General features: G+C 38.3%; 1 protein-coding gene across 1 annotated transcript; it reads left to right on the top strand.

Annotated features, from left to right (window-relative positions):
* Positions 1 to 4707: 4707 nt before the first annotated feature.
* Positions 4708 to 16893, top strand: LOC148717018 (uncharacterized). Its single transcript, XM_088744453.1, has 7 exons — positions 4708 to 5103; positions 6929 to 7277; positions 8037 to 8186; positions 8686 to 8808; positions 10179 to 10304; positions 12296 to 12547; positions 14755 to 16893. The coding sequence occupies exons 1-7, from the start codon at positions 5059 to 5061 to the stop codon at positions 15072 to 15074; spliced, it is 1365 nt and encodes a 454-aa protein (XP_088600579.1). The 5' UTR covers positions 4708 to 5058; the 3' UTR covers positions 15075 to 16893.
* The last annotated feature ends 4134 nt before the right edge of the window (positions 16894 to 21027 follow it).

Raw genomic sequence — 21027 nt, 5'->3', positions numbered from 1 at the left:
GGAAAAGTTATCTTAAACATGATGGAAGCTAAAATATATTAACTAGGGAAGATGGAAAAATAAGAAAAGAGAAAGGGTAAACGAGAAAGAAGCGGGGATGGTAAGGGATTGAGAAGATCACCACAGATTAAGAACGACTATAATATATTACTTTGATAAGATAGAAAAATAGGCAGTCTCAGACTGCATGTGGTTACTGATATAGCGCAACTTTTATAGCATTGAAGAGAACTCAGGAGGTTGTAGTATGACGCTAGAAGGAAGTCTTGCAAAAGAGGGCTTCGCGCGGGGTGGCACATGTTAAGGTGCGCCAACTAAAAGTTTGTGACCCGCGTTTTAAGCGGGAAATCATTCTGATTAGGTTGTGGTTGAAAAAATTAATACTCGTAGCTCGTGTTGGTTCCCTAAAACGGTGATCACATCGAGCAGAAATACTATTTTGGCTTTATTGTATGAGCTTATTTGAAGAGATGTATTCGTCCACAGCAATCTCGTGTTTTATGAAAGACAAAAAGACAGTTACTTTCATTTACAAACATTATCAATAAGTAGATTAAAACACTTTTAAGTGTTTTTAACTTAAAAGTTTAAATTATAGAAATGTTGCTTTAGTCTATCTGATCTGCCGCGACATAAACCTCTTGTTTGGCGAACAATCTGTGAATAACTCTTCCCAGCGGGTCTCTTCCTGCGCTAATTACCGCTACTTCATGTTTTCCTGTCAGAGCCGAAAGGAACTGTTCCACGCGTTCGTCCTTGTCCCTATGGTCCCTACCTTATTCTAACAGCGCGTCACGAAATTTAAATCGCACGGAGTGGGCACGAGTGATGGTGAGTTCTGACAACTGCAGCTGTTTGAAAAATACCTGAAATTGATTTAAGTGCCTTATCCATAATTCCCCCGTCCAGATACCATATATTTCCTTTTAGATTGAGTTTGCAGAGCTAGGTTTTTTATGACAAGATAACCTCTAGTTGGTTATTTTTATTATTCTTATCACTCTTCACCTGGACTTCCGATAGCGAATTGATATTGCAAGAAGAAGTTATTTGTTAGTCGCCTCTGGAAAATAAAAGATTAAGTACGAAAACAAACAAACAAAAAGAAATTTCAGCTCAGAGATGTCACATTGAACGAGTCATCACAAACATGTTTTCCTGCCCTTTGGAATTGTAACATGTTTGACTTCTATGTACTCTCATGATTGCTACCGTATTTTTGAGTCTTTTTTCGCAACCGTTTTGTATTTTCTAACATTAACTATAGTAATCAGTTAGAGCGGGCCTAAGTTTTGCCAATGCTCGAGAACTAATTAAAAACATTTTCGTGTCCTCTCTTAAATTTCATTAATTATTATCCAACGACACTCCGTAGGGTACAAATAACGCCTAAGACGAGTATAAATATCACGCGATATTTGTACTCCAGAAATATCCGCGAAATTCGCAGCACTGAAATAACAATTTGGCGTGTTGGATAATAAATATCTTACACAATGAATATATGAAGTTCATACATTTTGAACTGCGGTGTTAAATACGTATGATGCACGATCCTTCGCAGTAGATAGCGCTATTTATGCAATAGCGGAAATCAGACCTGAAAAAAATCAGGCCTGTACGGGATTCGAACCACTGACCTCTGCGATACTGGTGCAGCGCTCTACCAATTGAGCTAACAAGCCAACTGGGAGCAGGCCGTTAAGTTGATTCGTAATAAACCCGTGATGATAAATCAGATACAATGAATATATGAAGTTCATATATTTTGAACTGCGGTATTAAATACTTATGATACACGATCCTTCGCAGTAGATAGGGTCCGATTTTCGCTATTACATAAATAGCGCTATCTACTGCGAAGGATCGTGCATCATACCTAATAAATATCTTACTACACGTTCTATTGCGTAGTATCGCTGAGTATTTTTATTCGTTTTTTACATTTTAACTCGCCCTACGGGCTCCTCAAGATACGGCACAACTCGTTAAAATACTCAATGGTATATTTATTATCCAACTGTGCTTCGTAAAGTACAAGTAACTCGCAAGACGAGTACAAACATCACGCGATATGTGTACTCCAGAAATCTCCGCGAAATTCGCCCGTAAATAACAGTTTGGCGTGTTGCATTGGCTCATCAAAATACGGCACAACTGGTAAAAAGTACTCAGCGATACTACACAAAAAAATGTCTAATAAAATATATTTATTTAACTTCTATAAGTGTACCGTTAGATTGAAATAAATTTTAACCGGTCTTCTATCTTTCAATTTGAAACTTAAAAGTCCCGTAGTATCTTTCTGTTTTGAAAGTTTAAGAATGAAAAATCCATCCCCAACTAATAAAAATGCTTAAACTTAGTTTGGAACGCACTCATAGGTCGTTGAGTGTGGCTAACGAGAGAGTATATATATAGCCACAATAGAAAAAATAATTCATAGATGGGCAACAATGAATTCTCCAAAATTATGCTTACCCTCAACTGTAGCTAGTGATTGTATAAGTATCATACGAACTGCCTACCCTCCCCCCCCCCCCCTCGCGTCTAGATGAAGTTACCTAAACACAGAAAAAGTTCTTTCTGGATCAAATGTTGCCACGGTAAATAGCGTGTATTATTTAATTGTCCTCAACGGACAGAAATTTTAGAATCACTGGATGTACATCTCCAAATTGGTATCAATATGATCAAAAGAAGTGTACTTACATATTATCATGTCAAGTTTGTGGGAAACGTTTACTGGTTATTTTATAGAAGTTTTTTATTTTATAGAACTTTAAAAACCTAGCCTCAAGAAATGGAAACTCCAGAGGGGTTGACTTGAAACCTAAACGTTTCATAATACTGAGATGTAGGCGTGAGCAAAGTGTGATCATTTTTCTCTGACTTTTCATCTTGGTGTTTTCTTTTTCTAGGGGAGTAAAAGAGAGGGGTAATTAGCAATGAATTTTCCACACCTGCTGGTAAACATGCAACGTTTCTTTCATGAATAAAGCCTCGAGCTTTGTTTAACCAACCCCCATCCTGAAACGCAACGTATCACGCACGGAATGGCGTCGATATTGCGGTGAAAATCATTCGCCTTGTGAGTCCACAACATTTTGACCATTGTGATGACGAATGTCTTTTTCGATAAGAGTACAAACCACGCTAAACCACTGTCGATTTGTGAATTTCATGGTTTGTAGCCGCTCTCACTGAAAAGATCTAGAAATGAAACACTATGAAACCTTTGATTATAATCCATGGTCTTGCGACCTTTTCTGATATTCTAAGTAGGAGTTTAGGGAAAACAAGTAGGCAAACGAAAAGGGCAGATGTGATATCATAGTGAAGTGTATATAAATTGTAAGTGTTATCGTTTGTTCACCTAACAGATGTGTTGTCAATGTTTCTGTATATTGTCTTCACAATGCAGCCAGACGCCCACGGGCAAAAAACTTTTCCCTTCCATGAAGACTAATTACTTTTAATTAAGGCTTCCCGGTTATTATCAGTTGTTTTGTCTACTGTCGTTTTCTAAGGGATAATAAACCCAAGGAATACTGGCATTATATTCGTGTTGCATTGGCTCGTCAAAACACGGCAACTCGTAAAAAATACTCAGCGATACTGCACAAAAAAACGTCTAATAAAATCTATTTACTTAACTTCTATACGCCTACCGTTAGTTTTAAATGTATTTAAACCGGTCTTCTATCTTTCAATTTGAAACTTAAAACTCCCGTAGTATCTTTCTGTTTTGAAAGTCTAAGAATGAAAAATCCATCCCCAACTAATAAACATGCTTAAACTTAGTTTGGAGCGCACTCATAGGTCGTTGAGTGTGGCTAACGAGAGAGTATATATATAGCCACAATAGAAAAAATAATTCATAGATTGGCAAAAATGAATTCTCCAAAATTATGCTTACCCTCAACTGTAGCTAGTGATTGCATTAGTATCATAGGAACTGCCTACCCCCCTCGCGTCTAGACGAAGTTACGTAAACACAGAAAAAGTTCTTTCTGGATCAAATGTTGCCACGGTAAATAGCGTGTGATATTTAATTGTCATCAACGGACAGAAATTTTAGAATCACTGGATTATCATGTCAAGTTTGTGGAAAACGTTGACTGGTTCTTTTATACAATTTTTTTCTCATATAGAACTTTAAAAACCTAGCCTCAAAAACTGGAAACGCTCGAGGGGTTGACTTGAAACCTAAACGTTTCATAAAACTGAGATATAGGCGTAAGCAAACTATCATCATTTTTTCTCTGACTTTTCATCTTGGTGTTTTCTTTTTCTAGGGGAGTAAAAGAGAGGGGTGATTAGCAATGAATTTTCCACACCTGCTAGTAAATATGCAACGTTTCTTCCATGAATAAAGCCTCGAGCTTTGTTGAACCAACCCCCAATCTGAAACGTAACGTATCACGCACGGAATGGCGTCGATATTGCGGTGAAAATCATTCGCCCTGTGAGTCCACAACATTTTGACCATTGTGATGATGAATATCTTTGTTGATAAGAGTACAAACCACGCTAAACCACTGTCGATTTGTGAATTTCATTGTTTGTAGCCGCTCTCACTGAAAAGGTCTAGAAATGATACAATATGAAACCTTTGATTATAATCCATGGTCTTGCGACCTTTTCTGACATTTTAAGTAAGGGTTTAGGGAAAAGAAGTAGGCAAACGAAAAGGGCAGATGTGATATCATAGTGAAGTGTTTATAAATTGTAAGTGTTATCGTTTGTTTACCTAACAAACGTGTTGTCAATGTTTCTGTACATTGTCTTCACAATGCAGCCAGACACCCACTGGCTAAAAACTTTTCCATTGCGTGAAGACTAGTTACTTTTAATTAAGGCTTGGCGGTCATAATTATCAGTTGTTTTGTCTGCTATCATTTTCTAAGGGATAATAAACCCAAGGAATACTGGCATTATATTCATCACCTTGATGGTCATCTGACCTGCTGAGTCTTGGTGCAGCGAGCTCCAAAAGTTATTCCCTTATAGATACATCTATATATATATATATATATATATTTGAATCATCTAAACATGAGGTTCAAGAAACACAAAACCGGCAAATTGGGAAAATTAAAGGTAAGTAAATCTTTCTTTATTATTTTCAAAATATATAGTTATTCAAAGGATGCGAGGTAATTAATTTTCATCATTTATTGTCAGTTTCCCAGCATAAGGAACCACAAGATGAATTCGGTTTCGGACAAAATTTCGGAACTGGATGAAAATGATGATGCACAGCAACATATATTCCAACATAACAAATTTTTGATTATTCACCGAGAAAAGATGTAATTTTTTCTCGTGTACAACTTTTCGGTTCTAGAGCAATTTTTCTTCGACGCGATAAAGAAATTTCCGATATAGGTTTCTTGAATACGTGGGTCATCTAACTATAACAACATGCAAAAAAATACGATATTGATTCAGAATTTTCCGGAAAGGATTTGTACGCTATTTAAAGAAACAATTTGATGTTTTTTTTTTTCTTTTTAGAAATAAGATGGAAAATGACTCGCCATCAAATTCTTAAGCAACAATGTAATGATTCGAATCTAATGTTGATTTATGAATCTGAAAAGTTAGTTTGCCAACTTTAAACATACTCTGACAAGAGAGCCGACGTAACAAGTTGCGTGAAACTTAAAAGACTCTCAGATTAATTCTTTTTAGCTTATTTGCCGTACAACTCAAATTGCAAGACTCGCAAAAAAGTTTTAGGAAGTCAGCTTTGTGTTAGACTCAGAGGTGAGGAGAGAGCAAAATATACGGAACATATTCACAAGTCACGTAATTTCCATCTTGAATGTGTGACTCGTTTTATCTAATTCTACACACTCTGGAGTAAAATGGGAATTCAAACGGCTTCCATCTTTTGGCCCAACTGTCTGATTCCGAACAGCATGAAAACGGTCCCCCCCCTGACCTTGCCATAATTAAATTTAAAGATGTTTCCAATTTAGTTTTAAATGTAACACAAAAAATCTGACATAATCTATGGTAAAAAAGATTAAGAATAGCAGAAAGTAACCATGATTGTTTTGGCCAAAAACTCAATCGTAAAGCAACTGTTTGGGCATGGCTAAAATACACAGTTTCTTTACTTCCCTCCTTTTTTTATCCTACGGCAGATCCACAGGTCTGAAATGTGGAATAAACTATTAATCGATAGGAAACTGATTCAGATTAAAAAAGTCGACTAAATGGTCGAAATTCGAGAGTCTATCCAAGAAAGCGTAAGGCGCGTCAGAAAGATGGGGCGAGAATGACCTTTCCTTTTAATTTCACGCGCATCTTTAACGTGATCGTGCATTCTCGTGCGTTCTTCCGCATTCTCGCGTGTTTTTCGCTTTCTTCTGTCGCCATACAGGGCGTTCCTGATGAATTTGATTAAAAGCAAGTTATTTGAGATGAAAACGAAGCTAAAGAGGATGGTTATGCATTCAGAGTTTTAGGGATATTTTACTGGTTGTTTAAATCTTGAAAAACTAATATTGTGTGTTTGAAATATTAACGATGTATCTAAGATCGCAACGGTTCTGAACCCTTGACACGAAAACAAGATAAGTTATACGATAGACAATAACCCTTGGCAGGAAAACAAGACAAGTTATACGATAGACAATAACCCTTGGCACGAAAACAAGATAAGTTATACGATAGACAATAACCCTTGACACGAAAACAAGATAAGTTATACGATAGACAATAACCCTTGGCACGAAAACAAGATAAGTTATACGATAGACAATAACCCTTGACACGAAAACAAGACAAGTTATACGATAGACAATAACCCTTGACACGAAAACAAGACAAGTTATACGATAGACAATAATCAATACCGTTACTAAGGGCAGGGTTGTCAGTCTTACTGATATTTAACATATTTTTGACAATTCAGGCCATCTTTGCTGCAGCTCTGAAGAGAATGGTCCTTCCAAAACTCTACTATATGGCAGTGGTAGTCTTTGTATGTGGGGTGTTTTCCGATGCTAACGCACAACAATGCAGCGTGGGCGGAGTCTCAAAACTTGGAATGATGCTGCAACGTCACATCTTCAAGAGGATCACGGGAGCTTCCCTGGGGGACGTGTGTTACCATGAGTGTACCGCTGACGTCAGATGTCAAAGTTTCAATTACGTTTTCACACAAGAGACTTGTGAATTGAATAACCGTACTAAGGAGGCCAGACCCGAGGATTACGTTCCAAACGTGGAGCGGTATTATTTCAAACGAGATTTGAACAGGGGTAAGTCAAGATCTAGATATAAACTCTCCCCTTTGTCTGCCGTAAGTTTCTGACAATTTTAGCTCGTGGAATTTTTTCATTTCTAAACAGTTGAAACCTCATTCATTTCTAAGGGACAAGTCATCATATGTGGGGTGGGAGGGGTGGTGGTCAACAGAGTATAACGGGGGGGAACAATAGGAGACTGACTTCCAATTCACTGCCAATTACGGGGAGAGTGGCATTAGAATCGTACAAAGCCTTCCTTCCTTTTTAAAATCAGTCTATTTACTGAAGTTAAATTCATCAACTTGTATCGGTGTGCCGCTATGAATTGAACTAACCAATCACAGTGGAGTATTTGCGTCATGAGGAGAAGGGTAACCCGGGCGACCACATGACCTGAGGAAGACAAGCAGAATGGAGTCTGATGGTCGCCACCCATATTGGTGGAGAACAGATCGACAGAAAACGCCAAAAAAATAAAGCTCTTATCGCTTCTTACCAGTATGAATAACCACAGCCTTCACAAGCCAAAATAACATTAAAATCAACACCTAATGATACAATAGCCACATGAGATATTTTAAAAATACATGAGTATTTTCTTGTTTAGTCTTTCTCAGTTCTACGAATGGTACAATAATACAATAGCCACATGACATATTTCTACAATACATGAGTATTTTCTTGTTTAGTCTCTCTCGCTTCTACGAATGGTACAATAATACAATAGCCACATGACATATTTTTACAGTACACATGTATTTTCTTGTTTAGTCCCTCTCGGTTCTATTCCTGAGCTGCCTGCGGAGACTTGCCAAGAAATCAAATTGAGCGAAGGAGGACAAGCGGTCAGCGGCAAATATTGGTTTTCTTCGATTGTACCCGCGAAGATTGTTCTAGCTCCTTGTGACATGAAAACCGAAGGTGACTGAAATTATGAATAGTTTCGTATAATCGGTACCAAGCAAAACCATATAGCAATCCCGGCTTACTCTCAAGATTCGATCTAAAATTGCCTTAACGGCCGATTAGAATAGACCCCCACACCATGTTATCATTAATTTAGTTTACAGCGAGACGCTTGCACCAATCACAGTCATTTTCGATCAATTGCTGTGGCAAATCCATGAGACTCATAATTAAGCGGATGTGCTCTTTTTCTTTTAAACTATCTCGTTTTTCAGACGTGGACGATTGTAATTCAACAATTCCCGTCTGTGACGTCAACGCCAAGTGCGTGAAGAGGAATGGGGAAGGGGAAATCTGTCTCCCTGAAGGGATCGTACACTGAAAAAATTAAGCTTTTGGCTTCCGCTGGAAGTCATGAAGCAAACAATTGCTGTGAAAAATCCATAAAAGACTCATGATTTGGCGGATACCCTCTTTTTCTTTTAAACTGACCACAATCTTTCTCGTTTTCCAGACGTGGATGAATGTAATTCAACAATTCCCTTGTGTGACGTCAACGCCGAGTGCGTGAACACCATCGGTTCTCACAGTTGTTCCTGCAAAGCGGGTTTTACTGGAAACGGAAAAAAATGTATCGGTAAGTTTAAACAATGACTCTCGCCATTGCCTGAAGAAATTCATTTCAAAACAAAGCATCAATCCCGGCTTATTCTGGAGATTCGATCTAAAATTGCTTGAATGGCCTCGACATATCTCCTACGGCGTACCCCAGGGATCAGTACTTGGTCCACTACTCTTTCTGATGTATACGTCGCTTACAGAAGACATTGTTACTGAACATGGCCTAAACTGTATGATATATACCGATGATTCCCAACTTTACGTAAAGATAAACTCCTCTGACAGAATAATGGGCATGGAAAGATTGAAATCATGTGTTAATGCAATCATGGAGTGGGCCAAGAAAAACAGATTGCAGTGCAACCTTTCAAAAACAGAAATCATTCATTTCCCTTCACGCCTCTCAAAAAATCCTCCTTTCTGTAATATCAATATTGGAGATGACATCATTAAATTATCTAATACTGTCCGAGACCTGGGCGTCATGCTTGACTCTGTGATGAACTTACGCTCGCAGATAAATTCCATCTGTAAATCGTCGTCTTTAGCAATCAGAAATATTGGTCGCGTTCGTAAATACCTCTCGACGCAGCAAAATGAAAGATTGATACACGCCTTCATCTCATCGAGACTTGATTACTGTAATAGCCTATTGTACGGTCTACCGATTTGTGACATCGAAAAACTCCAACGGATCCAAAACACAGCTGCCCGCTTGTTAGTCGGTGCTAAATCAAGATACAGTATAGCACCTATACTTATGAAACTTCATTGGCTCCCGGTCACAAAACGAATTCAATTCAAGATACTGTTGAAAACATACAAAGCACTAAATGATATGGCTCCAACCTATCCTGTTGAACTTCTTAATCGATATACTCCAGCACGAAGACTCCGTTCATCAAATATCAATCTACTTGAGGTCCCAACAATTCGAACTAAAACGTATGGGCAAAGAGCATTCTCCTACGCTGCACCGTATTTGTGGAATCAACTACCTGAATGCATAAAGTACGCTGATTCTGTTGACTCCTTTAAACGCTTATTGAAAACTTATCTTTTCAAAAATTAAGCTACCAGATTTCTTTATAACGTACGTTGTCAAATATATGTATAACACGTAATACTTCGTTAGTTTAGATAGAGTAGCGATAATTGCATGTATAGGATTTTTATTGAAATTTAGTTAATTGCAATTGTAAAGCACATAGAGTTCAATTTTAATGCGCTATATAATAACTTATTATTAAATTATTAAATTAAATTAGAATAGTCCCCCACACCATTTCATCTTCAATTAAGTGTACAGTGAGACGCTCTCGCCAATAACAGTCATTTTCGATCTACTGTGAATTCTGGCCATAACATTCTTATCCGTTCTTTCAGATGTCGACGAATGTACCAAGGAATCACATGACTGTGACGCCAACGCCTATTGCAACAATACCATTGGTTCTTATCGATGCACGTGCAATCCCTGGTACCAAGGAAACGGAACAAGCTGCTATTTTGGTGAGTTTTGAAACTAATATTTAGACACGAGCGAACCAAGCAGTCTCCTTAACTCTACTTCGGTCATTATTTCTCACCTGGGGGAAGTGGGGAGGGGCGGCGGAGGATTTTGGTAGAATCACATGATTTTCAACGAATAAAAGGAGGAATCAGCCCTAATGGACAGGCACTAAGACGGGGGTGAGGACCATGAAAAAAATAGTGAAAAAAATTAGCAAAGCACAAGGATCGATTTTTTTTAGCTTTGGTTCTTGTTCAGACACGATATAACATGATAAAATAATCAAATTTTCTTATGTGTTAACAAGAACAAGTGTTTAGTTTAGTGTGACTGCCTCTTCCCCAATGCTTCTTCTTTGGCAGTTCTCTTGGACGCTTCCATCTACAGACTTTTGAACATCATCCTCCACTGACTCTTGGATTTCCCCCTCCTGCTAACTCTTGTATAGTCTCCCCGTCCGATTTATCAGCAGAGTACTCGTCCGAGTTTGGCTCTTTATTTTTTTTTTTTTTTTTTTTCGTTCAAACTGATTACATTTGCCTGCATGGTACGAGCAATGTTTGTTTTAAAAAGGCTTTTTCCTAGCAGCCAAAGTACAGGGCAGAGATGAAAACGCTTAAACAATTTTCCGGTTAACTCAGCATTGATGGTTGCGATGCTTGTAAAACTATTTTCATTTTTGATTATGTCAAACATCTTTCCTCTGGGTTGTTGTCAGCTTATTTGAGACTTCTTGAAATTCTTCTTGCAGTACTTTTCCTCGTTCTTGAACTTCGTGAAAATATTTCAGCTCGTAACCCAGCAAAGGCTTTTAAAGTCAGTGGTATTCTCTATAGAGGACGTTTGTTCGCTGTAGATGAAAATAGCAAATCTGCTGTGAATTTCAAGGTGTCATTTACAGTAGCCAAGCAAGACTAACACTTGACAATAAGTTCACTAGTTACAAGGCTCCGTTGATCTCGACTCGGCTAATATGGCGGCTGTTGAGGCTATTCCTCAACAAGGTTTTATGTTAGTCCGTTCCGTTCCTCGTTTCTTTGTATGTCACGTAGACCACAATCCTTCAGTAGTAATTTTTATTTTTCTACCCTTTTTTTCCGCACGTGGTGAAGCGCTTGTAAATAATTTAGGTACGTGAAACTGTTTCTTTTCTTTCGCTTACCGCCTTTCATCATGTGGTTTTTACGGCTCCCTGAGTCTCGTAATTTATGAAGAAAGGGCGGCCGGATGGTTTTGTAAACATTGGAATTCTTCGACGTCATTAAATTCGTTGGTTTAATGAGCTGTTCTGTTGTTATTCGACATCGACACCGCTATATGTGCCCGACCCGGACTGCGGCAGACACTTTAAAGCGTCAAGTTTTTTGTTTCTTCTACTCTTGCAACTAAGAAAGCGAAAGCGGTTACAGAAGAGGAGAATGAACCACTTTAGGTTAAGGGATCTTTTTAAAGAAAGGAGAAGCCAGATGTTTCTTCCTTACCAACTTGAGTTCAAGATTACGCTTTTTTGTTTTTTCTTTGATAGTTGCGAACAACCATGGAAAACTTTTTATCAAAGACTACAGCGACGGCCACCGCCATTTCGTTCAAAGGCTCAGACGTGGGGAAAACTTGAGCGAGTGCTATAATTATCCAGACATAGAAAATTGTAGTACAATTCCTTGTGCTTATGCGGTATTTTGTTTTCACTCGGAATAAGTGCAAGCAAGCACAACATCAGCGCAAGAAAATGAAAAATTTTTGATCCTTGCGCTTCCACTTTTTGCTTATGCTTATGCTTGCGTCGAGGTCGTTTTCACGGTTTGATAAGAGGTGCTATACTTATGTTTGTGCTTGGGTTATGCTTTGTGCTATACTTATGTTTGTGCTTGGGTCGCCACTGAAAACGAGGCTTTTCGAACACCAAGATCGCGAATGCAACATGACGCGAAAACTGTAAGGTAGGGCAAAGCTTACCTTTTCTCTCTTTTTTTTTTTTTGATTTATATAGGTCGCCTAAAGGGTTCCGCTATTCTTACCAGCCTGGACTATAAAAACTACACAGAAAAGCTACTTTCTTATCTGGAGCCAGTCCTCCTTAGTTCAGAGCGGAGCAGGTTTGTGAGGTGTTGGCACGCTAAGACAGACGGCTGGGCGGCATCGACATTCCACAGCAACTGTGATGGGAGGGGACCCACAGTGACAATCATCAAAGTGAACAATTATATCTTTGGTGGATATACTGACGTGTCCTGGGGCGGAGGTAGGTATATTAAGTTTGTTAAGAAGAGACAAAACGATTTTATCGAGTAACAAACAAGGAAACATCCCTCACATGTAGAAAAGATAACAAATCGATTAGTCATGGACTTTTCTTGTAGCAATGAGTACATCTTAGGGACAAAAAATATTTTAGAACATAGCTGGCAGAGTCGCGCAATCAAATTCATTATACGTAAGAGTGCTCAAAATCCCGATAGTGCACGCTGATAGCGTCAGCAAATCCGACTCCAACAAAAAATTTTTTTTTCGCGCGAGCGGCCATTGTTAGCGCGGGGAAAAATAATTTATAACATAGCGCGCGCACTGGTCCTATCTAATTCCTATTGCGTCAGCATGAACAAAATCTTTATGTACGCACGGCTGTGCTCAATAAAATGACGTGTGCAGTTTCAAAATAGCTGCAAAATTTCTGTCGTGTGAGTTCCTTAAGTTAAAGTTTCGGAAAGCGATAATAGTAAATCGAAGGCCAACCAAACTTTTCTTTGGCTTTCGACCTTCCCGCAAGTAATCAAGCCAACAAGCAGTATACGAAAGCGAAACACAACAGGCCCGTTTCCCGAATTTATCAGAACAGGAGCTGGAGCAAATTTTTGCTGAAAGACATTCAATAAGAACTAAGAAGACTACAAATTGGATTGTGGCGACTTTTAAAGGTAAACGTCTCTGTTGATGACGTTTTTTTTGGTTACATTTGTAATTACTACCGAAAACCATTTAATTACAAAATCAACAAAACAATCGGAGACGCCAACATTTTCGGGCAACTTTCATTTAAAAAACATTACAAAAACGTCATTCAGCGCCCAAATTGTTTTCGTATGTTATAAAAGAATTGTTTCATGCTTTTAGCTGTGCGTCTATCGAGTTATGGATGCACTTGGGAAGTTTGGAGAGCACTCAAGAAGCTAGAGTTGCTCTCGGCTGCGCCTCGAGCAACTCTTGCGCTTCTCTCGTGCTCTCCAAACTCCCCGCGTGCATCCATAACTCGATAGACGCAGGCTAAGCATGAAACAATTCTTAAATATTTCGCGACAATAATGGATACAAACAGAAACTCGGCCTACTATTCCGAAAACGAACACAGTGTTTCGACCTTTTCCCTTGGGCTAGAGTTCTTAAATGAGGCAGAAAAAGAGAAAAACAAAGCTAAAGGAGACTCGGCATCAGCGCCGTCACGATTCGCTTTAACTGTTATTGTTGTCCGTTTTTCGCGTCGGATTTGATGCACAATTCCACCGGCTATGTTCTAAAACAATTGGTTCATGCTTTCAGCTGTGCACTATCGAGTTATGGAGCACGTGGGAAGTTTGGAGAGCACTCAAGAAGCTAGAGTTGCCCTCGGCTATCGCCTCGGGAAACTCTTACGCTTCCCTCGTGCTCTCCAAACTTCCCGCGTGCTCCATAACTCGATAGTGCACGCTAAAGCATGAACCAATTGTTCAATTGTAGACAGTAAAACGTGAGATCTCGAAGTAGACGAACTTTTAAATGGCTTGAAACGCGTTTGGAACGCATTTTAACCTAAAAGTTCTGTTTTGGATTTGATTTGATTTTTGATTATTCATTTTGATTTGAATTTATTGTGACATTCCCATTTCGAGGTATTTCTACATGTTTCGTTTTGTACACAATTCTTATTGCACAGCTGAAAAAAAGAATATTTAATCAATGCTCTACTATATTATGTGTTGTCTTTGAAAAACACTGGACCATAATTCAAGTTCTCTTTTTGAAAAGTAAAAATATGCTCTTGTGTTTTAAATAATTTCTTTTTTTTTTTTAACAAATTAAGGTGCTCGGTTCTAGTTCGGCAAGTTAAATTCATCTTGAATTCATCAACATGAATTTTTCTTTTTTCATATTCCCATAGTTTCAAACGTTTTTACTGAACACAGCCACCGATGCAAAATTCCCAATCATAAAGTTGGTCCTTACTTTATAGTCCTCATAGATAATCCAGAGAAAAACGGAAAAACGCCACCATTAACAATACAAAGCCAAAAATACGAAATGTCAATAAGGTGATAAATTGATCTCACCGCTTCAGATATTTTCTCCTTTTTATCATACATGGTCCGGTCCCCCCCTTAGTGCCTGTTAATGAGCCCCCACCCTTCCCTCCCCTCCCCTCCGCTCCCCTCCCTCAGGTGACAAATAGTGACCAGTTCTTAACTGTTTTCATTTTAGGTTCCTGTGATTATTCTTCAGCCAGCAAAGCTTTTGTTTTCTCTCTTTACAACGCGAACGGATACAATCCTGTGAAGCTGACACAATACCAAAACCAGCAAAACGCCATGTACAGATGTTCCTCCTACGGACCCATTTTTGGTTCGGGACATGACATCTACGTATCAAATGACGCTGGGAACAACCAACAATCTCATACGCACTGCGGCCATACGTACTCTAACCCCTCGGGCTATTCGAGTGGAAACTGCCAATTTTTCACAGGAGCACTTCATTTTACTCCATCTGACACTGAAGTTTTTTACGAAATAATAAACTAAACACTGCAAAAGTACGCAGTCTAAGTAAGTATGAAGTATGTACAGTAACAGTAGAGTTAATAGAGTTACTGCCTCCTCACACAAGGCCTGGTCAACAGAACTAGCTCTGTTTCTGAGATCTCATCTCACCCCTCTTTTGGTCGCAAATTTGCATTGTTTAATCAGTATAGGAAAGTGAGTTAGCTCAGATACCAAAATTTCGGTTTTGGCAGTTTTTGTTGTTGTTCTTGCTGTTTTTTTAAGTGGCTACTCGGCTAATCACTGTGGATTTTTCGCAGGATCCCTTTTTCTTTTACTATATCATTTTTTTTTTTGCCATTTTTCAAGCTTAATTATATCAGTCAAGTTGGACCTATAGAAATGAATCGATATCTGTACGGGAATAACGGGAGATCGAAATTTGAAATTAAAATGTAATCATCGAACTCAAATATCAAGAACGTTTCACCCAAGGTTCCACTTCTTGTTTATCGTATTTAATCATTTAATCCTTTAGCTCGACTGAACTAATAGATCTTAGCCTCTTAGAGGTGCGGCTAAGATCTCAGGAGATCATTATCCTGTTGTCAAAGAAACCTAAAAAAGTATATATTAATAATAAGCCTCAGGGGAGGTTGGAGGTGGATGGAGACATAAGAAGTCGGCTCCAGTCTCCAGACAGCAAAGACGAGCGAAAAGGCGAGTTAACCACAAACGGCCGTTTTCGGTTATGTGAGAAACGAGAGCCTGCTACAGACTGACAGATAAAAAGCTCTAATATCCACGTTTAGCTTCACATGCGAGACGGCGTTCTTTAAGATTTGTACTTTCGGAAAGGAACATTCGCCACTCTTCTGTTTTCATTCAGACAGTAGACTTACAATCTGTACAGCAGTCTGAGCACTCTGACGTCACACGATTGATCCCCGAGTAAATCAATAACGGTTTCGATCGACCTTACACCGAATCTGTTACACCTATCACTGGGATTGAAATGAACAAAGAAACTGGTTTTAAATGAGCGGAAGTAATCAAAGTAGTTGTCCTCTTAGTCTTCAAAACCAAGAAAGACTGACAGACTTTAAAACTAACGGAGCGCCACACCCTTTAACATCTAAGGGTGACTACCATCTAAATTCTCCAGCAAGTATTACTGCTGAATCAAACATTAAGCTCATGAGAAGTAAGGAACTGATCATATGGAAATGTCATAGGAAATGTAAATAGAACAGTATGGAGAATACACACACTGATGTTAGGCTGTGAAGGATCAACTATATATTCTATTTTGCAGAACGGTCATACCGCCATAACCACTGAAGATGGCGGTTTTCTATTTTCAGTAAAAAGTTCTGAACTAGATTTTATGTCATCAGTGACACACTGATAAGAGTGTACACGATAAACGCCACATTTCGCAGTTGACGGTAAACGTGGATTGAAAGTTCTGTGGTCGCTAAAATCTCCTCTATCTTTACCATGTATTTAACACACGATAACTTGAAGAACTGTTTAACATATTGTATAGAGAAAACTTTGTCGCATGGTTGATTCTTTTTACAAAAGTGTTGTTGTATCATCTAGGGAGGTAGCCATTTGACAAGGCCTCTGAAAAATACTCGACCCTATTTCTTCTCAATACATAAAGTACATATGAACCTTTGGTCGGTCGATAAGTTTCTAGTCACATAGAGATATGGCCTGATAAAAGTTTTGAAGTCATCAGGAACGTTCCGAAATCATATCTGACCATTTCTGTGCCTGACTTTAGGGTTAAAGGTTTTTATGTCAGAAATAAACTGTAATCCTTTGAATGTAAATAAAACTCAGTTCATCACTAGTTATGATTTTCATTGTTTAACCGTTGTGAGACAATTACCCGCCAGGAATAAATTCTCTCTGCAAAGATCAAAGAAACCAACCTACTAAGAAACTCAAAGAGTCGTAACTGCTTTATATTTTGTTGATTTTGTTATCTGAAGCACCAAAGTTTCGCTTAAGTTAATCGAGACTAAGATACAAATCACTTTAAATAACCGTTCAACTATTTTTGCTTTTGCTTTAATTTGTCTCCCAATAAAAAAAGATCTATTTTCTTCTCACTCGAAAAGAGTCATTGCTCTTAAAAAACTGTTAAATATTTCGGCGGCAAGCTCGCTACATGAATCAAGACAGAAACAAATTCAGAAAAAAGGTTGAGTTCTCATTGAAGGTAGGTATCGTCCTGACGTATGCTCACTTTCTCCTATTTAACATCCAAAGAACGTATGACAGATCCGTGAAGGAATTCATATCTTAATCAGTTGACTCAAGCATTGAGAGTTTGCCGTTTGAAGTTTTCAAAAATCTGCTGTTATTCTTGCAAAAGTTTATCATAAGGAAGCACAATTTCTTACTGATTCCGAATTAAGATCACTCTTCGTCATTGAAAAATGACGTCATCAGTAAATGCTTCCGCAAGTCTGAAATCGTCATTGGTCAGTACACAGTGCATTCTTTGAGGACAAGGACGCGACAAGGGGCGGGGACGGGGAATTGATGCTAACATAATGCACTCCCGACCGGTGGGGGGTGGGAAGTCTTGAGTTGGTAGGGCTGGTTGCCCCCGTTGACAAAGATAAAGTAAAAATGAGGAAATAGAGTAGCGTAATTAAATTACATAACAATATCGGATGTCGCTTTCTAAACGGGAAGAGTTATCTTAAACGTGAAAGAGGCTATAATATATTAGCTAGGCAAGATGGTAAAATAAGAAAAGAGAAAGAGTAAACGAGAAAGAAGCAGGGATGGTAAAGGATTGAGAAGATTACTACAGATTAAGAACGACTATACACCGAACGCAAATATGGCGTCCAATTTGAGTTGCCATTGTTCTAAACTGATTAGCCTCTCACACATGTAATAGTCCTTTTGTATTTCCACGTGAAGACGAGGCTAGGGAGTCCAGAACAATGGCAAATCAAATTGGACGCCATATTTGCATCGGTGTATAATAAATTACTTTATTAAGATAGAAAAATAGGCAGTCTAAGACTGCAGGTGGCTACTGATATAGCCCAACTTTTTTATAGCATCTAAAAGAACTTAGGAGGTTGTAATATGACCCCAGAGGGTAGAGTTGCAAAAGGGGGCTTCACGCGGGCTAGTAGATGCAAAGCTGCGCTAACTAAATGTTTGCGACCCGCGTTTTAAGCGGGAAATCATTCTAATTAGGTTGTGGTTGAAAAAATTAATTCTCGTGGTTGATGTTGGTTTCCAAAACGTGATCACATCACGCAAAAATACGATTTTGGCTTTATTGGATGAGCTTGCCAAAACATTTGAAGAGATCTATTCGTCCACAGAAGAGTCTGTTCTCGCGTTCTATGAAAGACAAAAAAGCAGTTACTTTCATCTGCAAACATTATCAATAAGTAGATTAAAACGTTCAAGTTTTAATTGTAGACATGTTGCCTTAGTCTAGCTAATCTGCCGCGACACAAACCTCTTGTTTGGCGAACAATCTGTGAATAACTCTTCCCAGCGGGGCCTCTTCCTGGGCCAATTACCGCTACTTCACGTTTTTCTGTCAAAGTCGAAAGCAACTGTTCCACGTCCTCGTCCCCATGGTCTCTACCTTGTTCCGTCAGTGGGTCGCGAAATTTAAATCGCAGGGAGTGGACACGAGTGATAGCGAGCTCTGACAACTGCAGCTGTTTGACAAATACCTGAAATTGATTTAAGTGCCTCATTAGTAATTCTCCCCTCCAGATGCCATACATTTCCTTTTAGACTGATTTGGAGAGTTTGGAGTTTTATCATAAAGATGACCTCTAGTTGATTATTTTTTATTATTAAAAACTGGATCATTGGACAATGCAATTCAAGACTTTTTATTGGCTTAGCCATTATGGTATATGAGCCAATATACCATAATCTAATATCTGTACATTGTAATATCCAGTTTCTTCTTACGAAATAAAGTCAAGAAGATTTGTGTAATATCTTGGGAGCGTTTTTTTTTTTGATAAAACAATTACTCCACTCGCACTTGTTGGATATGAGATGATTATAGCCAACTCGGCGCTTCGCACCTCGTTGGCTATCTGTCATCTCATATCCAACGCGCACTCGTGGAGTAATTGTTAATTATTCTTATCACTTTTAAGCTGGATTTCCGATAGCGAATTGATATCGTAAGAAGAAGTTATGTGTTAGTTACTTCTGGAAAATAAAAGATTAAGTACGAAAACAAACAAAAAAAACGAAATTTCAGCATAGAGATATGTCTAAGTCACAGTGAACCAGTCATCACAGACATGTTTTCCTGCCCTTTGGAACTGACATTTTGTTGTTCCAACATGTTTGACTTCTATGTACTCTCACGATTGCCACCGTCATTTTCGTGTCCTTTTTCGCAACCATTTTGTATTTTCTAACGTTAGTTATAGTAATCAGTTAAAGCATGTCTAAGTTCTCCCAATGCTCGAAAACTAATTAAAAACGTTTCGTGTTCTGTCTTAAATATCACTGATTATTTTACTTCTATACGCCGCCTACAGTTACTTTTAAATGAAGTTAAACCGGTCTTCTATCTATCAATTTGAGTAAACGTAATTACGCTTTTTTGAAAATTAAAATTCCCTTAGTATTTTTCTGTTTTGAAAGTTTAAGAATGAAAAATTCGTCCCCAACTAATAAACCTGCTTAAATTTAGTTTGAAATGACTGGTATATTTGGAGCGCGCTTATTGGTAGTTTAGTGTGGCTGAAGAGGATATAGCCACAATATAGGAAATAATTCATAGAAGCAATGAATTCTCCAAAATAATGCATACCCTCGACTGTAGCTAGTGATTGCATAACTGTCATACGAACTGACTACCCTCCTCGCGTCTAGATGAAGCTGCGTAAACACAGAAAAAGTTCTTTCTAGATTAAATATTGCCATGTTAAATAGCGTGGGTTATTTAATTGCCACGCAACGGACAGAAATTTTAGAATCACTGGGTGTTCATCCCTAAATTGGTATCGATATGCTCAAACGGAATGTATATACATATTATCATGTCAACTTTGTGATATGGTGGGACCCGTTTACTGGTTAAATCAAGCTAATTTTTTAAGAATCTCTGAAATTATATCCTTATAGAATTTTAAAAACCTAGCCTCAAAAAATGGAAACTCTACAAGAATTGACTTAAAACCTAAACTTTCACAATACTAAGATATAGGTGTAAACAAAGTATTATCATTTTTCTCTGACTTTTCGTCTTTGTGTTTTCTTTTTATGGGGAAGTAAAAGAGAGGGGTAATTAGCAATGAATTTTCCACACCTGCTTGTAAATATCCAACGTTTCTTTCAGGAATAAAACCTCGCACTTTGTTTAACCAACCCCCAACCTGACACGCAACTGAATGGCGTCGATATTGCGGTGAAAATCATCCGCCTCGTGATTCCACAACATTTTGACCATTGAGATGGCGAATATCTTCGTCGATAGGAGTACAAACCACGCCAAACCACTGTCGATTTGTTGATTTCATTGTTTGTAGCCGCTCTCACTGAAAATTAAAGATCTAGAATTGATACAGTATGGAACATTTAATTATAATCGATGATCATACGACCTTTTCTGACATTCTAAAAAGGAGTTTAGCGAAAACAAGTAGGCAAACGAAAAGGACAGATGTGAAATCATTGTTCAATATAAATTGTAAGTGTTATCGTTTTTTTACCTAACAGACGTGTTGTCAAAGTTTCTGTACATTGTCTTTACAATGCAACCAGACACCCACTGGCAAAAAATTTTCCAATGCATGAAGACTAATTACTTTTAATTAAGGCTTGGCGGTTATTATCAGTTGTTTTGACTGTTATCATTTTCTAAGGGATAATAAACCCGAGGAATACTGGCATTATATTCATCACATTGATGGTCATCTCACCCTCCAAGTCTTGATGCAGCGAGGTCCAAAAGTTATTCCCTTATAGA

The sequence above is a fragment of the Stylophora pistillata genome, chromosome 14, assembly GCF_964205215.1.
Source record: "Stylophora pistillata chromosome 14, jaStyPist1.2, whole genome shotgun sequence".
Lineage (NCBI taxonomy): Eukaryota > Metazoa > Cnidaria > Anthozoa > Scleractinia > Pocilloporidae > Stylophora > Stylophora pistillata.
This window is presented reverse-complemented; position numbering and strand designations above follow the sequence as displayed.